Genomic DNA, 14,402 nt, shown 5'->3' with positions numbered 1-14,402 from the left:
TCTGCAGTGCCAAGGCCTCACTTCCCCACTGCATTCCTGCCCCTCCCTCCCTGGGCCCCCTCTGCAGGCTTGACGGCTGCACTAGCGGAGGGGCAGGGCTCTTCAAAGCAGAAAGTGCAGAGAAAGCTTCCCTATGCAGAGGGAGGCCTGATGACTCTTCCATCTCCTCCTGGCAGAGGGGCTAATACCGCCCCAAAGCAGCATCACCTGTGGGGAGCTTTGATCTAGGGCTGGCTGCCCCCTTCCTACCCTCTGCAAACCCAGGGAGGTGGCAGAGGGGCTCTCTGGACCTTCCCTCCCCTCCTGTGCTAGGCTCACTCCAAGCAGCATGGTATTTCCATGGCGTTTCTCCTCCAGGGCGCTTGCCAGCCAGGCCTCAGACGCTGGCTCTCACAGATCAGGACCCTAAGGCCCCCACCTGCTCCCACAGCAAGGCTTAGACTGGGGCCTGCATTGCAGGGCCGGCTGCCAGCCCCAGCTGGGACTGGAGAGGCTGCCGGGCCTGAGTGGGACGGGCACCTGGGTAGACCCACGGGGGGCTGGAGGAGTAATTCCACACACAAGGCAGAGCTGGGAAGCGGGACAGTTTCCAAGAGATTGTATTGATGTTCCTGGTCATAATAAATAGAGCTACAGCAAGACCGGCACGGAGCGACTTCACGGCACGGAGCCCAAGGCCACACTGCCAGGGCGCCATCAGAGCTCACCCTCCATTGGCTGCTGCCCTGGTACCCACCCCCAAACTCAGCAGGCTTCATCTGCTCCCCTCTCTCACCCCCTGCTCCTCAGGGACACAGCCAGGTCTCGGGGGGGAGAGGGGGAGCAAAATCCTCCAGGGCAGTGGCTGTGTGCCTGGGGGGGAGAAGGGGGGCTATGGACAGCAGAGAGCACCCTGTCCTGGTTCCCAGGCTGTGGAAAGGGGTGTGAGCAAGTCTGTCTATCACTGTTGCCAGCCAATGGAGAGGGGGCTGAGATGTGGACAACAGAAGGTGGGGAGGGGGGAATCTAATTGGGGAGATGGGCAGGGTGCTGTTCACAGGCTGCGGGGGGATGGGGAGGAGCAGCAGCCTCCTGGTCACTGTGCCAAGGCCTGGCTAACGTCCTGCACCAGCATGGTGCCAATCACCATCTTCTCACTGTTAACAGTTAGGTGGGCCCTGGCTCCTTCCTTCCGCTCCAAGGTGATGAGGATGAGGCTCCCGCTGGTCACCGTCTTGGCAGCGAACCTGCCCGTGGGAAAGGAGGGAGCATGAAGGTGCTGTCCTAGGGCAACATCCAGCTGATCCCCAGGGCTGCAGCCCAGTGCCGGGAGAGGTGGCCTTGAGACAGTGACAGCCTGTACCTCAGCACTGGGCCTCTAGTCATCCCCTGTGCCTGCGTAGCACCAGCTGCTCCATTCACCCACCTGGTGTGGCCAGACCTGCCGACCACAGAGCTGCCTTGCAAACCACAGGGGAGCTAGGTCGCAGCCTGGGGCCCCTGTCTGGGCAAGGGACTGTCACAAGCAGTGTGCCAGCGTCACATCCACTTTATAACAGTGTCCCCTGGTACTAATCTAGCCCAGGAACTGGCAGCCAAAGGCACCAGGAGCCGGCAGGTCCCAGAGCGACACCAGCAGGGTCAGGGAGGGTGAATGCAAGGCACTGAGTAGAACATGGACCTGCCATAGCCAGTGCCTGCCTACTTCCCAATGGGCAACAGGGGCTCTGGCTCCCCCCCTCTGTAACCCACAGCTCCTCAGTGTCTCCACCAAGGGATGGCTGGCTCACAGAAGGAACCTGCTCCAGCCTGGGCTACCAGGGCTGCTCCTTTCAGCTCCAGCAGTTGGGACATGTGTGTAGATTGGGGTCCCCCACCTGTACTCATTGTCTGCTCCGCAGGGCACACGGCTGACGTTGGCGGCCGCCGTCACTCGCTGGACGATTGTGTGGTCGGTCTGGCATTTGTCCGGCAGTGTCAGCTTCTCTGTGATCTCACTCATTCCTGTCAGCTTGCCTGGAAAGGGGATTGGAGAGGGGTAAGCCTGGGGCAGCTCTGCAAAGGGCTGGGCGGAGCTATCCGTGCTGCTAATCTGGTTTAAAGGATGGATGTGGACAGGGCCGTCTAGCCTCCTGAGACAGGCACCTGCCCTGATTTGAATGACAGGGCTGAGCTGCCCGAGCACCCTCCCTGCAGTGACTGGCAGAGGCAGGGCTGGGCCTTTGGCAACAAGGACGAAAACCACATGGGGGGTGTGTATGGTAACAAATCGGTGCCAGGGACCAATCCACGTAGGACTCTTTCAGACACCAGCTCTGCCCAGCATCTGAGGACCCAGGTGGACTTCTTCTGCCTGGGCCAGCACTGCCCCAATAGATTCTCCTGCGAGAACATGGCTGGTGGTTCAGGCTCGGAGTCAGGTGGGGGTAGCTGTCTAGGTCAGCGTCAGGCTCTCCAAGCCTGCAGAGCAGTGCCAGGCAGGGCCAATGGGCTGCCTCTAGTGGCACGGTAACAAGCTCCTGTTGTGCCTTGCTTTTTACGTCAAACATCAGAGGCCCAGGAATAGTGTGTGCTAACTATACATGGGCCAGACCTAAAGGCACACCCTGCTGCTCCAGCTGGTTTCTAACACTCAACACAGTGAGTGCCACTAGAAGGCCCACAAACTATTTAAAGGGACACTACCCTATTCCTATGCATTACATCCATGGGACGAGAGCCAGGAGGGCCGCAGAGTGCTTGTTCACAGGGGTGGGGAGAGATAGTCCCTTGGGGGCTCTTCCCAATTCACTCCAAGCCCTGGGGTCCTAAAAGGCCTGAACCCACCCCCACCCCCCAGTGGTTGAGAAGGAGTGGCGGTGAGCCCAGGAGCACTTCATGCACTGGCTGGGGGGTGGTCACACCCTGCCCAGGGCAGACCAATTCCCCACGCCCTGCCCATGCTGGTTCTGACACTCGGCTAGGCCTCCTGCACTGGCTGGCCACAAGCTGTTATTGAATGAAGTCAGAAAGCTGAACCCCATCTGGGGCTCCCCGCATGAGCTCATCGCTGGGACGGCTGAATCCCAGCCCCCTAAGGCCGGGTCTAGGTCCAGGTTCCAGTCCCCACAGTGCAGTGTTTGTAGTGGGGAGCTTTGCTGCAGGCTCCGATCCCACTGAACTGTAACTGCTCCTCATAGAGTGCTCTGACACTGCACAAGAAATGGCTCAAAGGCCATTAGCTTCACCGGAGCTTGTGCAACTGTGTCTTACGGGCACTGTCCATAGTGTTTGTGTGTGTGTGTGGCGGGGGAAGCAGACATTCCTGTGCTAACAGGGCTCCAGGGCTCTCTACTCTGGCCCCAAGTCAAATGATCATCATTAAACCAGTGCAGGGTGGCTGTGAAATGCTCCCGTTCCACGTGAGCAGTGTTGTTCCATGGGCCCTTCTTGTCCAGCCTCCTGCAATAGCCACCAGCAGCTCCTCACAAGAAAGACAACTCCCCTAACACACTGAGCCAGCTGCCCACTGCTGTCCAACGGGACAGGAGTTCTGCCCTGGCCCTGCAGCGCTTGGCTTAGCCCATGTGGCTGCAGGAGGTCTGACCTTAGCCTGCCAGCAGCAGAGCCAGCCATGGCACTATTGGCCACAAACCCATTTGGTTCAGGAGAAAAAGCTAGAAGTAGTTAAATATCTCAAGCTCAGCTACAGCCAGATACTGAGGAGGCTTCTTGACAGGACAGGCAGGGCCCAGCTGGCACAATGGGGTGACATGAGGCTGGACTTGCCCTAGGGAGACGAATGCGGCAGCCTAAGAGAACTGGCAGGAGCCCCCTCGCTTGTTTCACGTAGTCCAGTGCTAATGCTGGGGACCAATCCGGCCCTGGCCCAGAAGAGGGGATGGACAGGGCAGCAGGCCTTTCCCATTGCATACGACTAGGATTCTGACATCACCCAGCAAGTCCTGCCTGTGGAGAGAGGCAAACCCCTTCCCAGTGAGGGGGTAACAAGCCTAGTGGGCCAGTGGAACAGTGCAGGCAGCCAGCCCCATGCAGGAGTTGCCAAACAGTCCAGGGGAGTCTGGCTCTAGCCTGCTGGACTGGGGTAGGCCCGAGGGGGTGATGCTTGCAGTGCCAAGGCTGCTGGGGAATTGATCGTTAGGGGAAATTGCTGTAAAGCTGCCTCCAGCAATGACCTCAGGAACCATGAGACTCAGCTCTGGCAGAGGCTGCACTGGGCCTGGGCACACAAACCCACGGATGAAGCTGCAGTGGGAGGCAGACTGGCACAGGATGAGGCCTATACACAGAGGACGGAAACCGCTCTATGTCCTACCACGGCTCTCTGAGTTGCTGCCCGCCCAGAACCTCAGCACCAATGAAATGAATCTTCTCTAGCTCCCAATGCTTCTCTCTGCGCCCCTGTACCCCCAACACCAGCCACTCTGGAGCTCTGCCCATGACCCAGTCTGGATCACCCCACCCCCACCCCATGATCCAGCTGGCAAGGCCATGCTTCAGCAAAGGGCCTCTCCCTTCACCAAGTAGAAAGGCCCTGGGAATGCACATGCCAGCAGCCTCCCTGTTGCCATGTTGGTATGGAAACCTGAGGGATGATGGCTTCCAGTGTGGGACCCTGGCAGGTTGGGATTGGGTGGCATGGCCAAGCCCCTCCTGCAATGTGCAGACAAACCACCCTGGGGGCCCTGGGTGCAGGGCATGTAAAGCTTCATGTTGATTGGGGATCCTGACATTGCACTGATGATGCACAGCAGTGGGGCACCATAATGGCAGCACAGGTATGAGAGGTTGTGGCTCTACCACCTGCCACCAACAGAGGGCGCCAAGAAACACCTATTGGAATGCAACCCTTTCATGCACTGGGCTCCCGGGGGACTCCTTGCTGCTAGAGCATGGTGCCTAACTGGGTGCAGCAGGGGAGGGAAGATCCCTCTGCCACCAAATCTTTCCCATCCCCAGTATGGGGATTGTGGAATAGTTACCTGAGCTCCCCTCACCTGCAGCTCTCAGGATCTGGCTGGGACCTGAGCATGGCCGCTGTAATGCAGTCAGTCAGGTGCTGGGGGGTCCTGGCCAGCCAGATGGGCTCCTGGGACTGCCAGGCAGATTCTGCAGCCTCAGGAGATTCAAATCTGACCACAGAGCTTCCCCTATCCCCAGCCTGGCCTGTTCCAGAGAGCGCTCAGAGCTGATCTGTAACCTGTTTCCAGGTGAGCCATTAGACAGGAGTAGCCCTCGAGGCTGCTTTGGGGAGAATTCTTCCACCTTCCCCAAACTCCCTGAGCTGGACTCTGGGGATGGTTGGGCCCGAGGCGTGTTACAGCACTCAGAACAGGCCCAGGTGCATGCCACAGTCACGGGCCAATGCAGGCTCCGGCCCGGTGTGGCCAGCTCACAGCACTGAGGGATTGTGTTTAGGGTAAGGATGGTGCCAGGGACACCAGGGACCCAGCACCTGAGCACAGCTCCGAAAGCTGCAATGCAGGAGGGTGGCTGGTCAAACATTCATGCCGGATGTTGGCTGCTCCTCTGAACCTTGCGGGGCTGCAGAGTGTTGCTGGGAGCATCCCTAGTGCACGCTTGGGTGGGGAGATGGTGGGAATTGGGAATGCTACCAGGGCAGCGTCTCAGTGGTATCTGAATATGTCTGCTTTCCCAGCCATTTACATACCAATACCGGGACTGGGGGCTGAACCTGGCACCTGAGCACCAAGACCCAGACCTCGGCCTAGAGGACTGACTCCAATAGGCTCCGCCCAGAGGGCAAGCCATGACCACACACACAGCCACTCCCATACGGACCCAGGGGAGTCACCAGGAGAGTCCAGAACCATGAGGCACAGTGAGGTGAGGAGACGGGCCAGCACCCAGGGTCCAGACTAGGCAGGGCAGGGAGTAGGGGCAGGCTGCACATTATAGGCCAGCACGGGAGGAAGATGCGAGCCCTGTGGAGGGAGGGGAGGTGGCAGAGCAGTGGCTGGGTGCACCTTGAGGAGGAGGGGCAGTGATTCTAGAGCCAGGGTGGGGGAGAGGGTGATGCAGTCGGGGGAGGTGACCTGAGCAGCCTGGCATGTGCACTGAGCAGAGGGAGATGGGGGCGGGAGAGGAGCTGACCAAGGGCACCCACCTGTAGCCCCGTGAGGAGCTGCAACGCCATGCTTAACCTGGATACTGCAATGCAGGCTGCAGCTGCCCTGGTCTCACGTGGCAGAGCAGCCTGTGGAGCTGACAGCACCAGCACGCACTGACACTGCCTCAGGAGCCCTGCACCCGCAGAGACACGTCCCAGCATGCAATGCTCGGCTCGGCTCTGTCACCCTCTGCTCATACCAGGGTAGCTCATTGCATGCTGGGAGCATGTTGTCTGATCCCAGACAGCCCCCCGGAGAAGAGACCCCCAATATGGCGGGTCCACACTGTGACCCGCTCTGGATTCTGTCTGATGCTCCTTACTGCCAGGGGAGCTCAGTGGGGCCCTGGGAACCCATCTCCTCCTGAGCCCTCTGACAGTGCTGCGCCATGTCCTCCCTGCCCTGCCCAAATCTCCAAGGCCAGGCCTTAGGCTGGGAGGGGGCTAAATCAGTGCTAGCTTGCTGATCTAGAGAGCAGCTCACAGCCATGGACTCACTATGGGGCTGGCAGCAGAGCTAATGCTACGGCTGGTAAGAGGAGTGGGGGCGGTAAGGGGGCAGCAGCAGCTCCTCCTTTGGGAGTCACTCCGGGAGCTGCGACTTACCCGCACCTGTCCTTAACAGCTGTGCTAAGGAAAGCAAGGAAGCAGAGGGGAATAAAATTGGTGTTAACATCAGCCACTGGCACTGCCCTGCTGACTGCAGTGCAGGGAGCCCCACCTGGGCTAAGTTGCTGGGGGTGAGGAAGGCTAGAAGTCACACAAGCATCAACTGAGAGGTGCTACCAGGCAGTGGCGGATTAGCCACTGGGCCTACGGGGCCTGTGCTCAGGGGCCCTGGGCAACTGGGAGGCCCTGGAGCCCCGGGCAGGTGGGGAAAGCTCCCACACCATGACCCTGCTCGTGGGCAGCAGGGCAGGGCAGGTGGGGCCTTAGGGGAAACCCCTGTGCCTCTTGACCATGCTCCCCGGCGGCCAGTCGGGGGAAACTCCTGCCTGCCCCCGCTCCCACTACTTGGATTTCACACTGGATGCGGTTGCCTTCTTACCCCGCTCCCCAGCAGAAGCTGGGGGGGCAGCAGGGGAAGCTGCAGCACCAGGACCCCTGCTGTGGCCCCAGGATGGGAGGAGCTCTCGCTACCTGCTGCAGCCTCAGGGCTGGGGGAGCTCTCAGTCCTCACTGCGGCCTGGGGCTGTGGTGGGGGGACAGAGCTTCTCCAGACTTGGGGCCGCAGTGGAGGGGTGGAATGAGGGGGACCCTGGGTGGAACAGGCATGGGGCCCTGGGGAAAGGGCAGAAAGGAGTGGGGCCATGGGCAGGGTCACATGCAGAGGCCTGGACCTGTCAGTGGCCAGGTGGGGAGGGAAGGGGTCACGAGGTCTTTCACCCTGCTCCAGGCAACAGGGATGCTGGACTCTGAAGACCTCCCTGCTTGGGCTGGGCAGGGCAGGGAGGGAGGCTGGGATTGTGGTCCACAGGGCTCTGGGTGCCCACGGCAGGGTGAGCTTTGCAGACACTCTAAGGCCACGTCCAGACTAGGAATTAAAATCGATTTTAGATACGCAACTTCAGCTACGGGAATAACGTAGCTGAAGTCGAATTTCTAAAATCGAGATACTCACCAGTCTGGACGGGGCGCCATCGATGTCCGCGGCTCTCCGCGTCGATTCCGGAACTCCGTTCGGATTGATGGAGTTCCGGAATCGATGTAAGCGCGCTCGGGGATCGATACACCGCGTCCAGACTAGACGCGATATATCGATCCCCGAGCAATCGATTTTAACCCGCCGATGCCGCGGGTTAGTCTGGACGAGGGCTAAGGCAATCAGCACGCTCGCTCAGCACTCACCTTGCTCCTTTTTGAACTCGTTCTCACTCATGAACACTGGGGCCATGAGCTCTCCCACCGGCGGCTGGATGGAGACATAGAACTGACGCGAGTGGGTGCTGGAGGAAACATGCCATAGTGAGAAGGACCCAGCCCAGTTAACTCTGGGGAGTTGAGGGCAAGTGTCAGTCCCCACCATACTCTGCCCTGCATGCCAGGCCCAGCTTACCATCGGCTGCCCTCCCCTCCCTCCCAAGAGCGCTCCAAAGCCCTGTGCAAAGGGGGAAGGTGCCACTGCCCCACTATAGAGATGGGGAAATTGAGGCACAGGGGGAGGGTCAGAAGCATATCCCACCAGCGCTCAGCAGCCAATGCAGCAGCTTGTTACCACCCAGCTCTTGATGCTCTCTGGACAGCAGGGAGGAAGGAGCTCATCCACGCCCAACTAGACACCCTATTCCTAAGCACCCGCTCTGCCATATCAGGCAGTGGGGCAGCCCAACAGCTCAGTGCCAGGCGGTGCCAGGTGACAGGCTACGTGCCCACTGCTGCCTAAGAGAAGGCAGGCCCTGCAAGCTGCGTCATGGGGCGAATCCATGGCGGTGTGGGAGTCACTGACTGATGGGGCCAGGAACAAGAACCCTTCTCCATTTCCCTATCCTGTAGGGCCGATTTGTGAGCCCCCTCTCCGATCAAAGCAGCTGCACTTGGGCTGGAACAGCTCCGCTGTGGACTCACATGGGGAACAAAGCCACCCTGCGCTGGTAACGCCTGAACGCCTGGCATTAGATTTCCACTAGGCTCCACAGCTACCACTCCACTGAGATGAATGGGGCACAGCCCTGCCCCGGGGTCCCAAGGTGATGTCTGGTAGGCCAGATCTGGGGCCAAGAATCCGACCTCCTGCAGAAGGGATGCACTCCAGCCCAGCTGAGCGCTGACGAGGGTCCTGGAGCCTTGCTAAGAGGGGTAACTCCTGCCTGTGCCCATGGGGGGCAGGGAGGGGAACTCACCACAGCTGGAAGTTGGCCGCCTGGGTGGAGTCACAGAAGTCGATGCCCATAATTACGCTGGCGGTGTCGCCAGGTGCTAACGACTCTGTAAGCACAGGGATAGCATGTGACTGCAGACATAGCTATCTCCACCAGGCTGGCAATGCACACTATCATGGAAACCCCGTGGGCTTCGGAAGGCAGCCTAGGGGAATCCCAGCCTGTGATGCATGAACTGCAATGGCCTTAGCTAGCTCCCCCAGGGGAGGAACGTTGCTCATTTTGGGGGACAGTTCTGCAGGCATGGCTCACTGGGGGCTTCCTGCTGGGACCTCCCAGGTGGGGCCATCAGCCTACGAGAGGCCAGTGCCAGTGGGGTGAGGATCCATCTCCCATCCCATGGCAAACTGGGATGCAGGTAAAGACACTGCTGCCCCCCGACTGCCCCCCACAAAATATAGTGTGCCTGGGTGACAATTAGGGCCCCATTCTAGTGCCCCCTCAATGGCTCCTAGGAGATCGCAGCTGAAGCACACGTAGGCAGAGGAGCCCAGATCATATCCCAGCCAGGCAGCTTCGTAGGGCAGCTTTTCTGCCCTACCCCCCGATTTTGGTCCACGACTGAGTAGCTGACCCTGCTGCCCAACACAGAGCATTTGGTGGCAATAGCCTAGCTGAGAGGCTTGCAGCCCAGCCCTGGCAGTGGGAAGGGCCGGCCACCTGGGCTCCTGCTGGTCAGCATGAAGCCTGCATCCTTGCAAAGCCCAGAATGTGCACCACACCAGGGAGCCTCACTCAGTGGGCAGCGCCAGGCTTCACCACCGCCTCACTGCATGAGCATCCCTGGCTGCAGCCCTTGGAGAGCGAGCCTGCCTTTGGGAGCCCCGTCATCCCAGCCCAAGCCGGCTTTACCGATCTCCTGGAACTCCTGGATTCGCATCCCGGATACCAGCTTGGGCTCGCTGACCCGCAGGTTCTTCACCTCCGACTCCGTATTGTTGGAAAACTGGATCTGCACGGCCACCATGTGGGGGTCGGGGGGGAAGGGCTGCCGGTTGAAGTAGTACTCCACCGAGAGCCCCTCGCCCGCCATGCGGTGCAGCAGCTCGTAGGTCTTCACGGTGCTGAACACGGGACTGAGCATCTGGGCAGAGGGAGAGAGAAAAGCCATTGGCACACGCTGGGGTTGAGAGGCGATGAGCTGATCCCTATGCTCCAAGGCAGGGGAAGTGAAGGAATCACTTCAGGAGCAGGTCCCACCTCCATCGCTACTCGCAGATGCCTGAGGCCCTGGGCTGGGGGAGCAGGACTCTGGGTGGCGGGGCCGGGCTTGCGAGTCCTTCCCCTTCTTGAGTTGTGGCGCTGGAACAGTTTTTGGAGTGGGGGTGCTGAGCTGCACCCCTCTTACCCCTGTCCACGCCCCTCACCACCCCCTAGAACTGGGGACGGGAGCAGGGCCGTGGCTCTGGGAGAGGGGGATGCAGACAGGGCTATGGTGGCAGAGGCTAGGGCCAGCTAGGGGCGGGTGTGGAGCCCTGGGCATGGGGCTGGAGGCCAGGACCCTGGGGCCAGCAGCAGAGCCCTGGGGGCCGGGGGCCAAGCGGGACCCCAGGATGGCAGTGGAGCTCCCAGGCATGGGGCTGGCAGCCGAGCGGGAGCCGGGGCTGGCAGCGGAGCCCCCCTGGCAGCAGCAGGGCAGGCAGCGGCGCAGGGCCGGTGGCCAGGAAGGGCCTGCGCCTATGCTCTTGGGGTGGCTTCGTTCTCCCGAAGGGACCCCAGGGCCTACCTGCTGCCCCATCACTAACTCCCAGTCCTCCTCAAGAAGGGGCGTGGGGGGGATCCCCTGGCAGAGTGCAGCGCAGGGGAGGCCTCACCGTGGCTTTCTAGGCCTCCTTACATGGTGCTCTGGAACAGGGGACCCCAACGCGGTGCCTGCGGGTGTCATGGCACCTGCAGGGGCATCTAAATGCGCCCACATCCTGGCCAACGGTGGAGCACCCGCCAAAATGCCGCCGAATTTCGGCGGCATTTCGGTGGTGACGCCTCTCTATGATGCCACTTATTGCCAACGAGTAATGTTATTGAGAGGTGTCGCCGCCAAAATACGGCAGAAATTTGGCAGCATTTCGGCAGGTGCTCCACCGCCGCCATGGTCCTTCGTCTGGTGCCAGCCAGACGAGAAGGTTGGGGACCACTGCTCTGGAGGGAGGGATCCAGCGGCAGGGCCGCCATTCCAGCATGAAGAACTAGGGTCACTCACAGTAGGAGCCAGCGAGGCGTTGGTCAGCGTGAGTCCCTCCAGGTCTGTCACCAGGCTGGTGGAGACAATAGCGGGGGAGGAGGCTGGCTGGGGTGGAGCAGGGGTGACTGTGAGACAGAGACAAGTGGGGAACAAAGGGTTAAGAACAGGTGATAGCCAGGACTGTCGAAAGCCCAGCCCAGTCTGGCAGTACCAGACAAACAGGGGCAGGGAGGGTGTCACCAGTTATGAGTCTCCTGACACCTGGGGTTTGTTCTCCCGTCAGTGGTGGGGGTTGTGCAGGTATTGCCCAGAGCCTGGGGAAGACACGACCCCACACCCAGTGGCTTGGAAAGTGGGACACCCAGGAACGCCCAGCAGACCCTTCTGCTGCCCCTGCTGGCAGCCCAGGTAGGCTGGCAGTCACCTGAAGAGACTGCAGGAAGTAGTAGGGAGCCTGGAAACCGCTGGGCATGGGGGTGGGGCACTGCCCTCAATACAGACTATGAAACTGACAACCAACCGCAGAACAGAGCTGAGTGCGGTGCCTCCTTGGGCAGGTCTCATCCAAGGCCCAAGCCCAGCCCCGGGGCGCTGCTCGCTCTGCCGCTGCCCAGAGCCTTTGGTTTTGTTCTAAGCTACCTCTGCTGGTGCTGAAAGGTGCCAGGCCCAGTCCAGCAGCCACAGCACAGTAGGTGGCAAGGATAGCGCCCGCTGTGCCTCCCAGCCATGCCCTGGATGGGGCACTAGGGCTGAGAGGGAAGCTCCATCTCCAGGGTGTGCTCACTCCTCAGCCTCACTCCCTTGCCCAACAACAAGGGGGGCAGTTAGTGAGAGGCCAGCAGGGAGAGTGGTTTTGTGATGAGGACACAGATAGAGTGGAGATCCGATTCACCACCCCACTGAGAGTGAGGGTGGCTGTGTAGGTAAAGCTCTAGCAGGGGAACCAAGAGACCTGGGCTCTATTCCCAGCTCTGCTGCTGACCATGGGCAAATCACATTTTCCTGTTTCTCCATCAGTTCAATGGGGCACTTTTCAGCCAAGCACTTAACAAAGGTGGTCAGTAGCATCACCCCCATTTTACAGATGGGAAAACTGAGGCACAGAGCGACGAGACTTGTCCAAGGTCATTGAGCAAAGCAGTGTAGAACCAGGACTAGAACCCAGGCCTATCCTGTAAGCCTCCCTGGGGGATTGGGGAAGGATTCATTAGTATTTGTAAAGTGCTTTGAGATTCCTGGCCAGAGAGGAGCAGGGGATCGTTAATTCGAACTGGCTGAAAACTTTTCACTGAAATATTTTTCTTTGAGAGAAAACAGCTTTTTCTTTGGTGACAAAACCAGACATTTTCACACACAAAAAATCCATTTCCATCAAAAACTATAGGGCTTTTGTCATAAACGCTAAACAACTTCATTTGTCAGTTTCTGGCAACCAATTTTTTTTGTGTTTACACAGAAATTTCAATTCTCAGCAACCAAAACACACAAAAAAGTTCCATTTTTTATCAATTTAGATTAAATCCAAACCAAAAATTATTTGTGCCAACATTTTTCATAGATCAGAATTACTGTAATTTAGTTGTACTTCTGTAGCCTGGGAGTGCTAGGTGCTTCACAAACACAGAACCAAAAGGTGGCCCCTGGCCCATAGAGCTGCAATGTCAGAGTCTTTAGCTTCAGACTTTAGTCAGACTTTCTACAGGCCACTCTCCATCACCCTGGACATCCTGGGACAAACCCAAACTGACCTATGTGGGCCAGCACCACACAGCACAGTTATGGGGCCAGTGTTAGACTCCTGTGCTATTTATGTGGGATTGGCTCACTCATTTTAGAACGCTGCTCTTTTCTCCTTAAATAAAGAACAGTTTTCCATGATCCTGGAGGGTGAATTCCCAAGGGTGGAGTTTCTCTCCTGCCTGGATCCTAGGTGCCCATTGATGCTGAGAGAAAGGAGGGTGGGAACAAGGGACACCAGGTGAAATTCCCCTATGCAGAGGGTTGGGCAAGACCTAGGCACCAGAAGAAGAACACACTCCCAGCATCTGCAGCCACATAATAAAGGTAATGTCAAGGCTCCCTCAGCACCATGGACAGATCACACAGCTATGAAGAACCAATCAGCAGACAGCTCATGAGCCCAGTGGGAGCGATAGCGACATGGGAACTACATGCATAAGCACTCCCTCCCTGTGCAATGACACAGGTGCTGCCCCTTTAGAGCATGCAAGGGTCCCAGAATGCTTTGCAGGCAATGATGATTATGCCAGGGTGGCATTAGTTACATATCACAGTGGACTAAGGAGAGCTGAGGACTATTCCCAGCTCAGTCACTGTTCTGTTGGGCGACCTTGGGAAGTCACTTCCCTGACCTGTGCCTCAGTTTCCCCATCTGTAAAAGGGGATAATGATACTGCCCTCCTCTCTGAAGTGCTTTGAGATCTAGGGATGGAAAGTGCTGTATTAGGATTAAGGGTTATTATTACAACAACAAATGGAGAAACAGACAGAGGAATTTGCCCATGGTTGCACTGTAAGTAATGACAGGCAGAAATTGGAACCCAGGAGTCATGGCTCCCTGTCCCTCTCTAATTACTAGACTGGGGGGGAGGGATAGCTCAGGGGTTTGAGCATTGGCCTACTAAACCCAGGGTTGTGAGTTCAATCCCTGAGGGGGCCATTAAGGGAACTGGGGTAAAAATCTGGGGATTGGTCCTGCTTGGAGCAGGGGGTTGGACTAGATGACCTCCTTAGGTCCCTTTCAACCCTAATAGTCTATGATTCTATGCTGCTACAAAATCTAGTCGTGCTCATTGGGCCAAGTCCCTTTTGGTCTCTCCCCTGGGGCTCACTCTGTCACCAAACACAGGACCCCCCCAAAAGAGCCAAGCCACTCCAGAACTTCTTGGGCATTCCTCAGAGTTGTGTCTCAGCCCACACCTTCCCCACACTGAGCTCAGGCTGCTCCTGAAGGGGGTCGTCTCATCCCCTGCTCACTCCTTCCCCAAGAAGCCACATTTCCCAGGACACCTGCTCTTATAGGGCTCTCGGGCCATAAGGGACACCCAGGGTCCTATGCACACAGTAAGTGTGACACCGCTCCCGTTCTCAAAGTCTGTCCCAAGGAGAGTACCTGTGTCTTTGCTGCACACCCCTCTCCCCAGGCCCCTGGCCCTGGCTGCCCTGCAGGCTCAGCCGTGGAAGCAGGATCTCCTAGCACCTGGGCCATGCG

The 14,402-nt window shown here is 58.5% G+C and overlaps 1 protein-coding gene across 10 annotated transcripts in view; it reads right to left on the bottom strand.

Annotated features, from left to right (window-relative positions):
* Positions 1-583: 583 nt before the first annotated feature.
* The window catches only part of AP3B2 (adaptor related protein complex 3 subunit beta 2), a 63,668-nt gene continuing 49,849 nt past the window's right edge, over positions 584-14,402 (bottom strand). For 9 of the 10 annotated variants that reach the window (XM_050968866.1, XM_050968872.1, XM_050968867.1 and 6 more), the window contains 6 exons: positions 11,189-11,295; positions 9,841-10,072; positions 8,950-9,034; positions 7,958-8,055; positions 1,857-1,995; positions 584-1,226 (listed from right to left, as the gene is read on the bottom strand). In XM_050968866.1, the coding sequence (XP_050824823.1) occupies positions 1,076-1,226; positions 1,857-1,995; positions 7,958-8,055; positions 8,950-9,034; positions 9,841-10,072; positions 11,189-11,295 (812 nt within the window). In that variant the 3' untranslated portion in view covers positions 584-1,075. Of the gene's footprint in view, positions 1,227-1,856; positions 1,996-7,957; positions 8,056-8,949; positions 9,035-9,840; positions 10,073-11,188; positions 11,296-14,402 lie in introns of those variants that run through there. The other variant, XM_050968870.1, reaches the window with a different exon arrangement.

The sequence above is a fragment of the Gopherus flavomarginatus genome, chromosome 9 (genome assembly GCF_025201925.1).
Source record: "Gopherus flavomarginatus isolate rGopFla2 chromosome 9, rGopFla2.mat.asm, whole genome shotgun sequence".
In the NCBI taxonomy this organism is placed as follows: Eukaryota; Metazoa; Chordata; order Testudines; family Testudinidae; genus Gopherus; species Gopherus flavomarginatus.
Note: the sequence above shows the minus strand (reverse complement) of the source record. Positions and strands in the feature narration are given on the sequence as shown.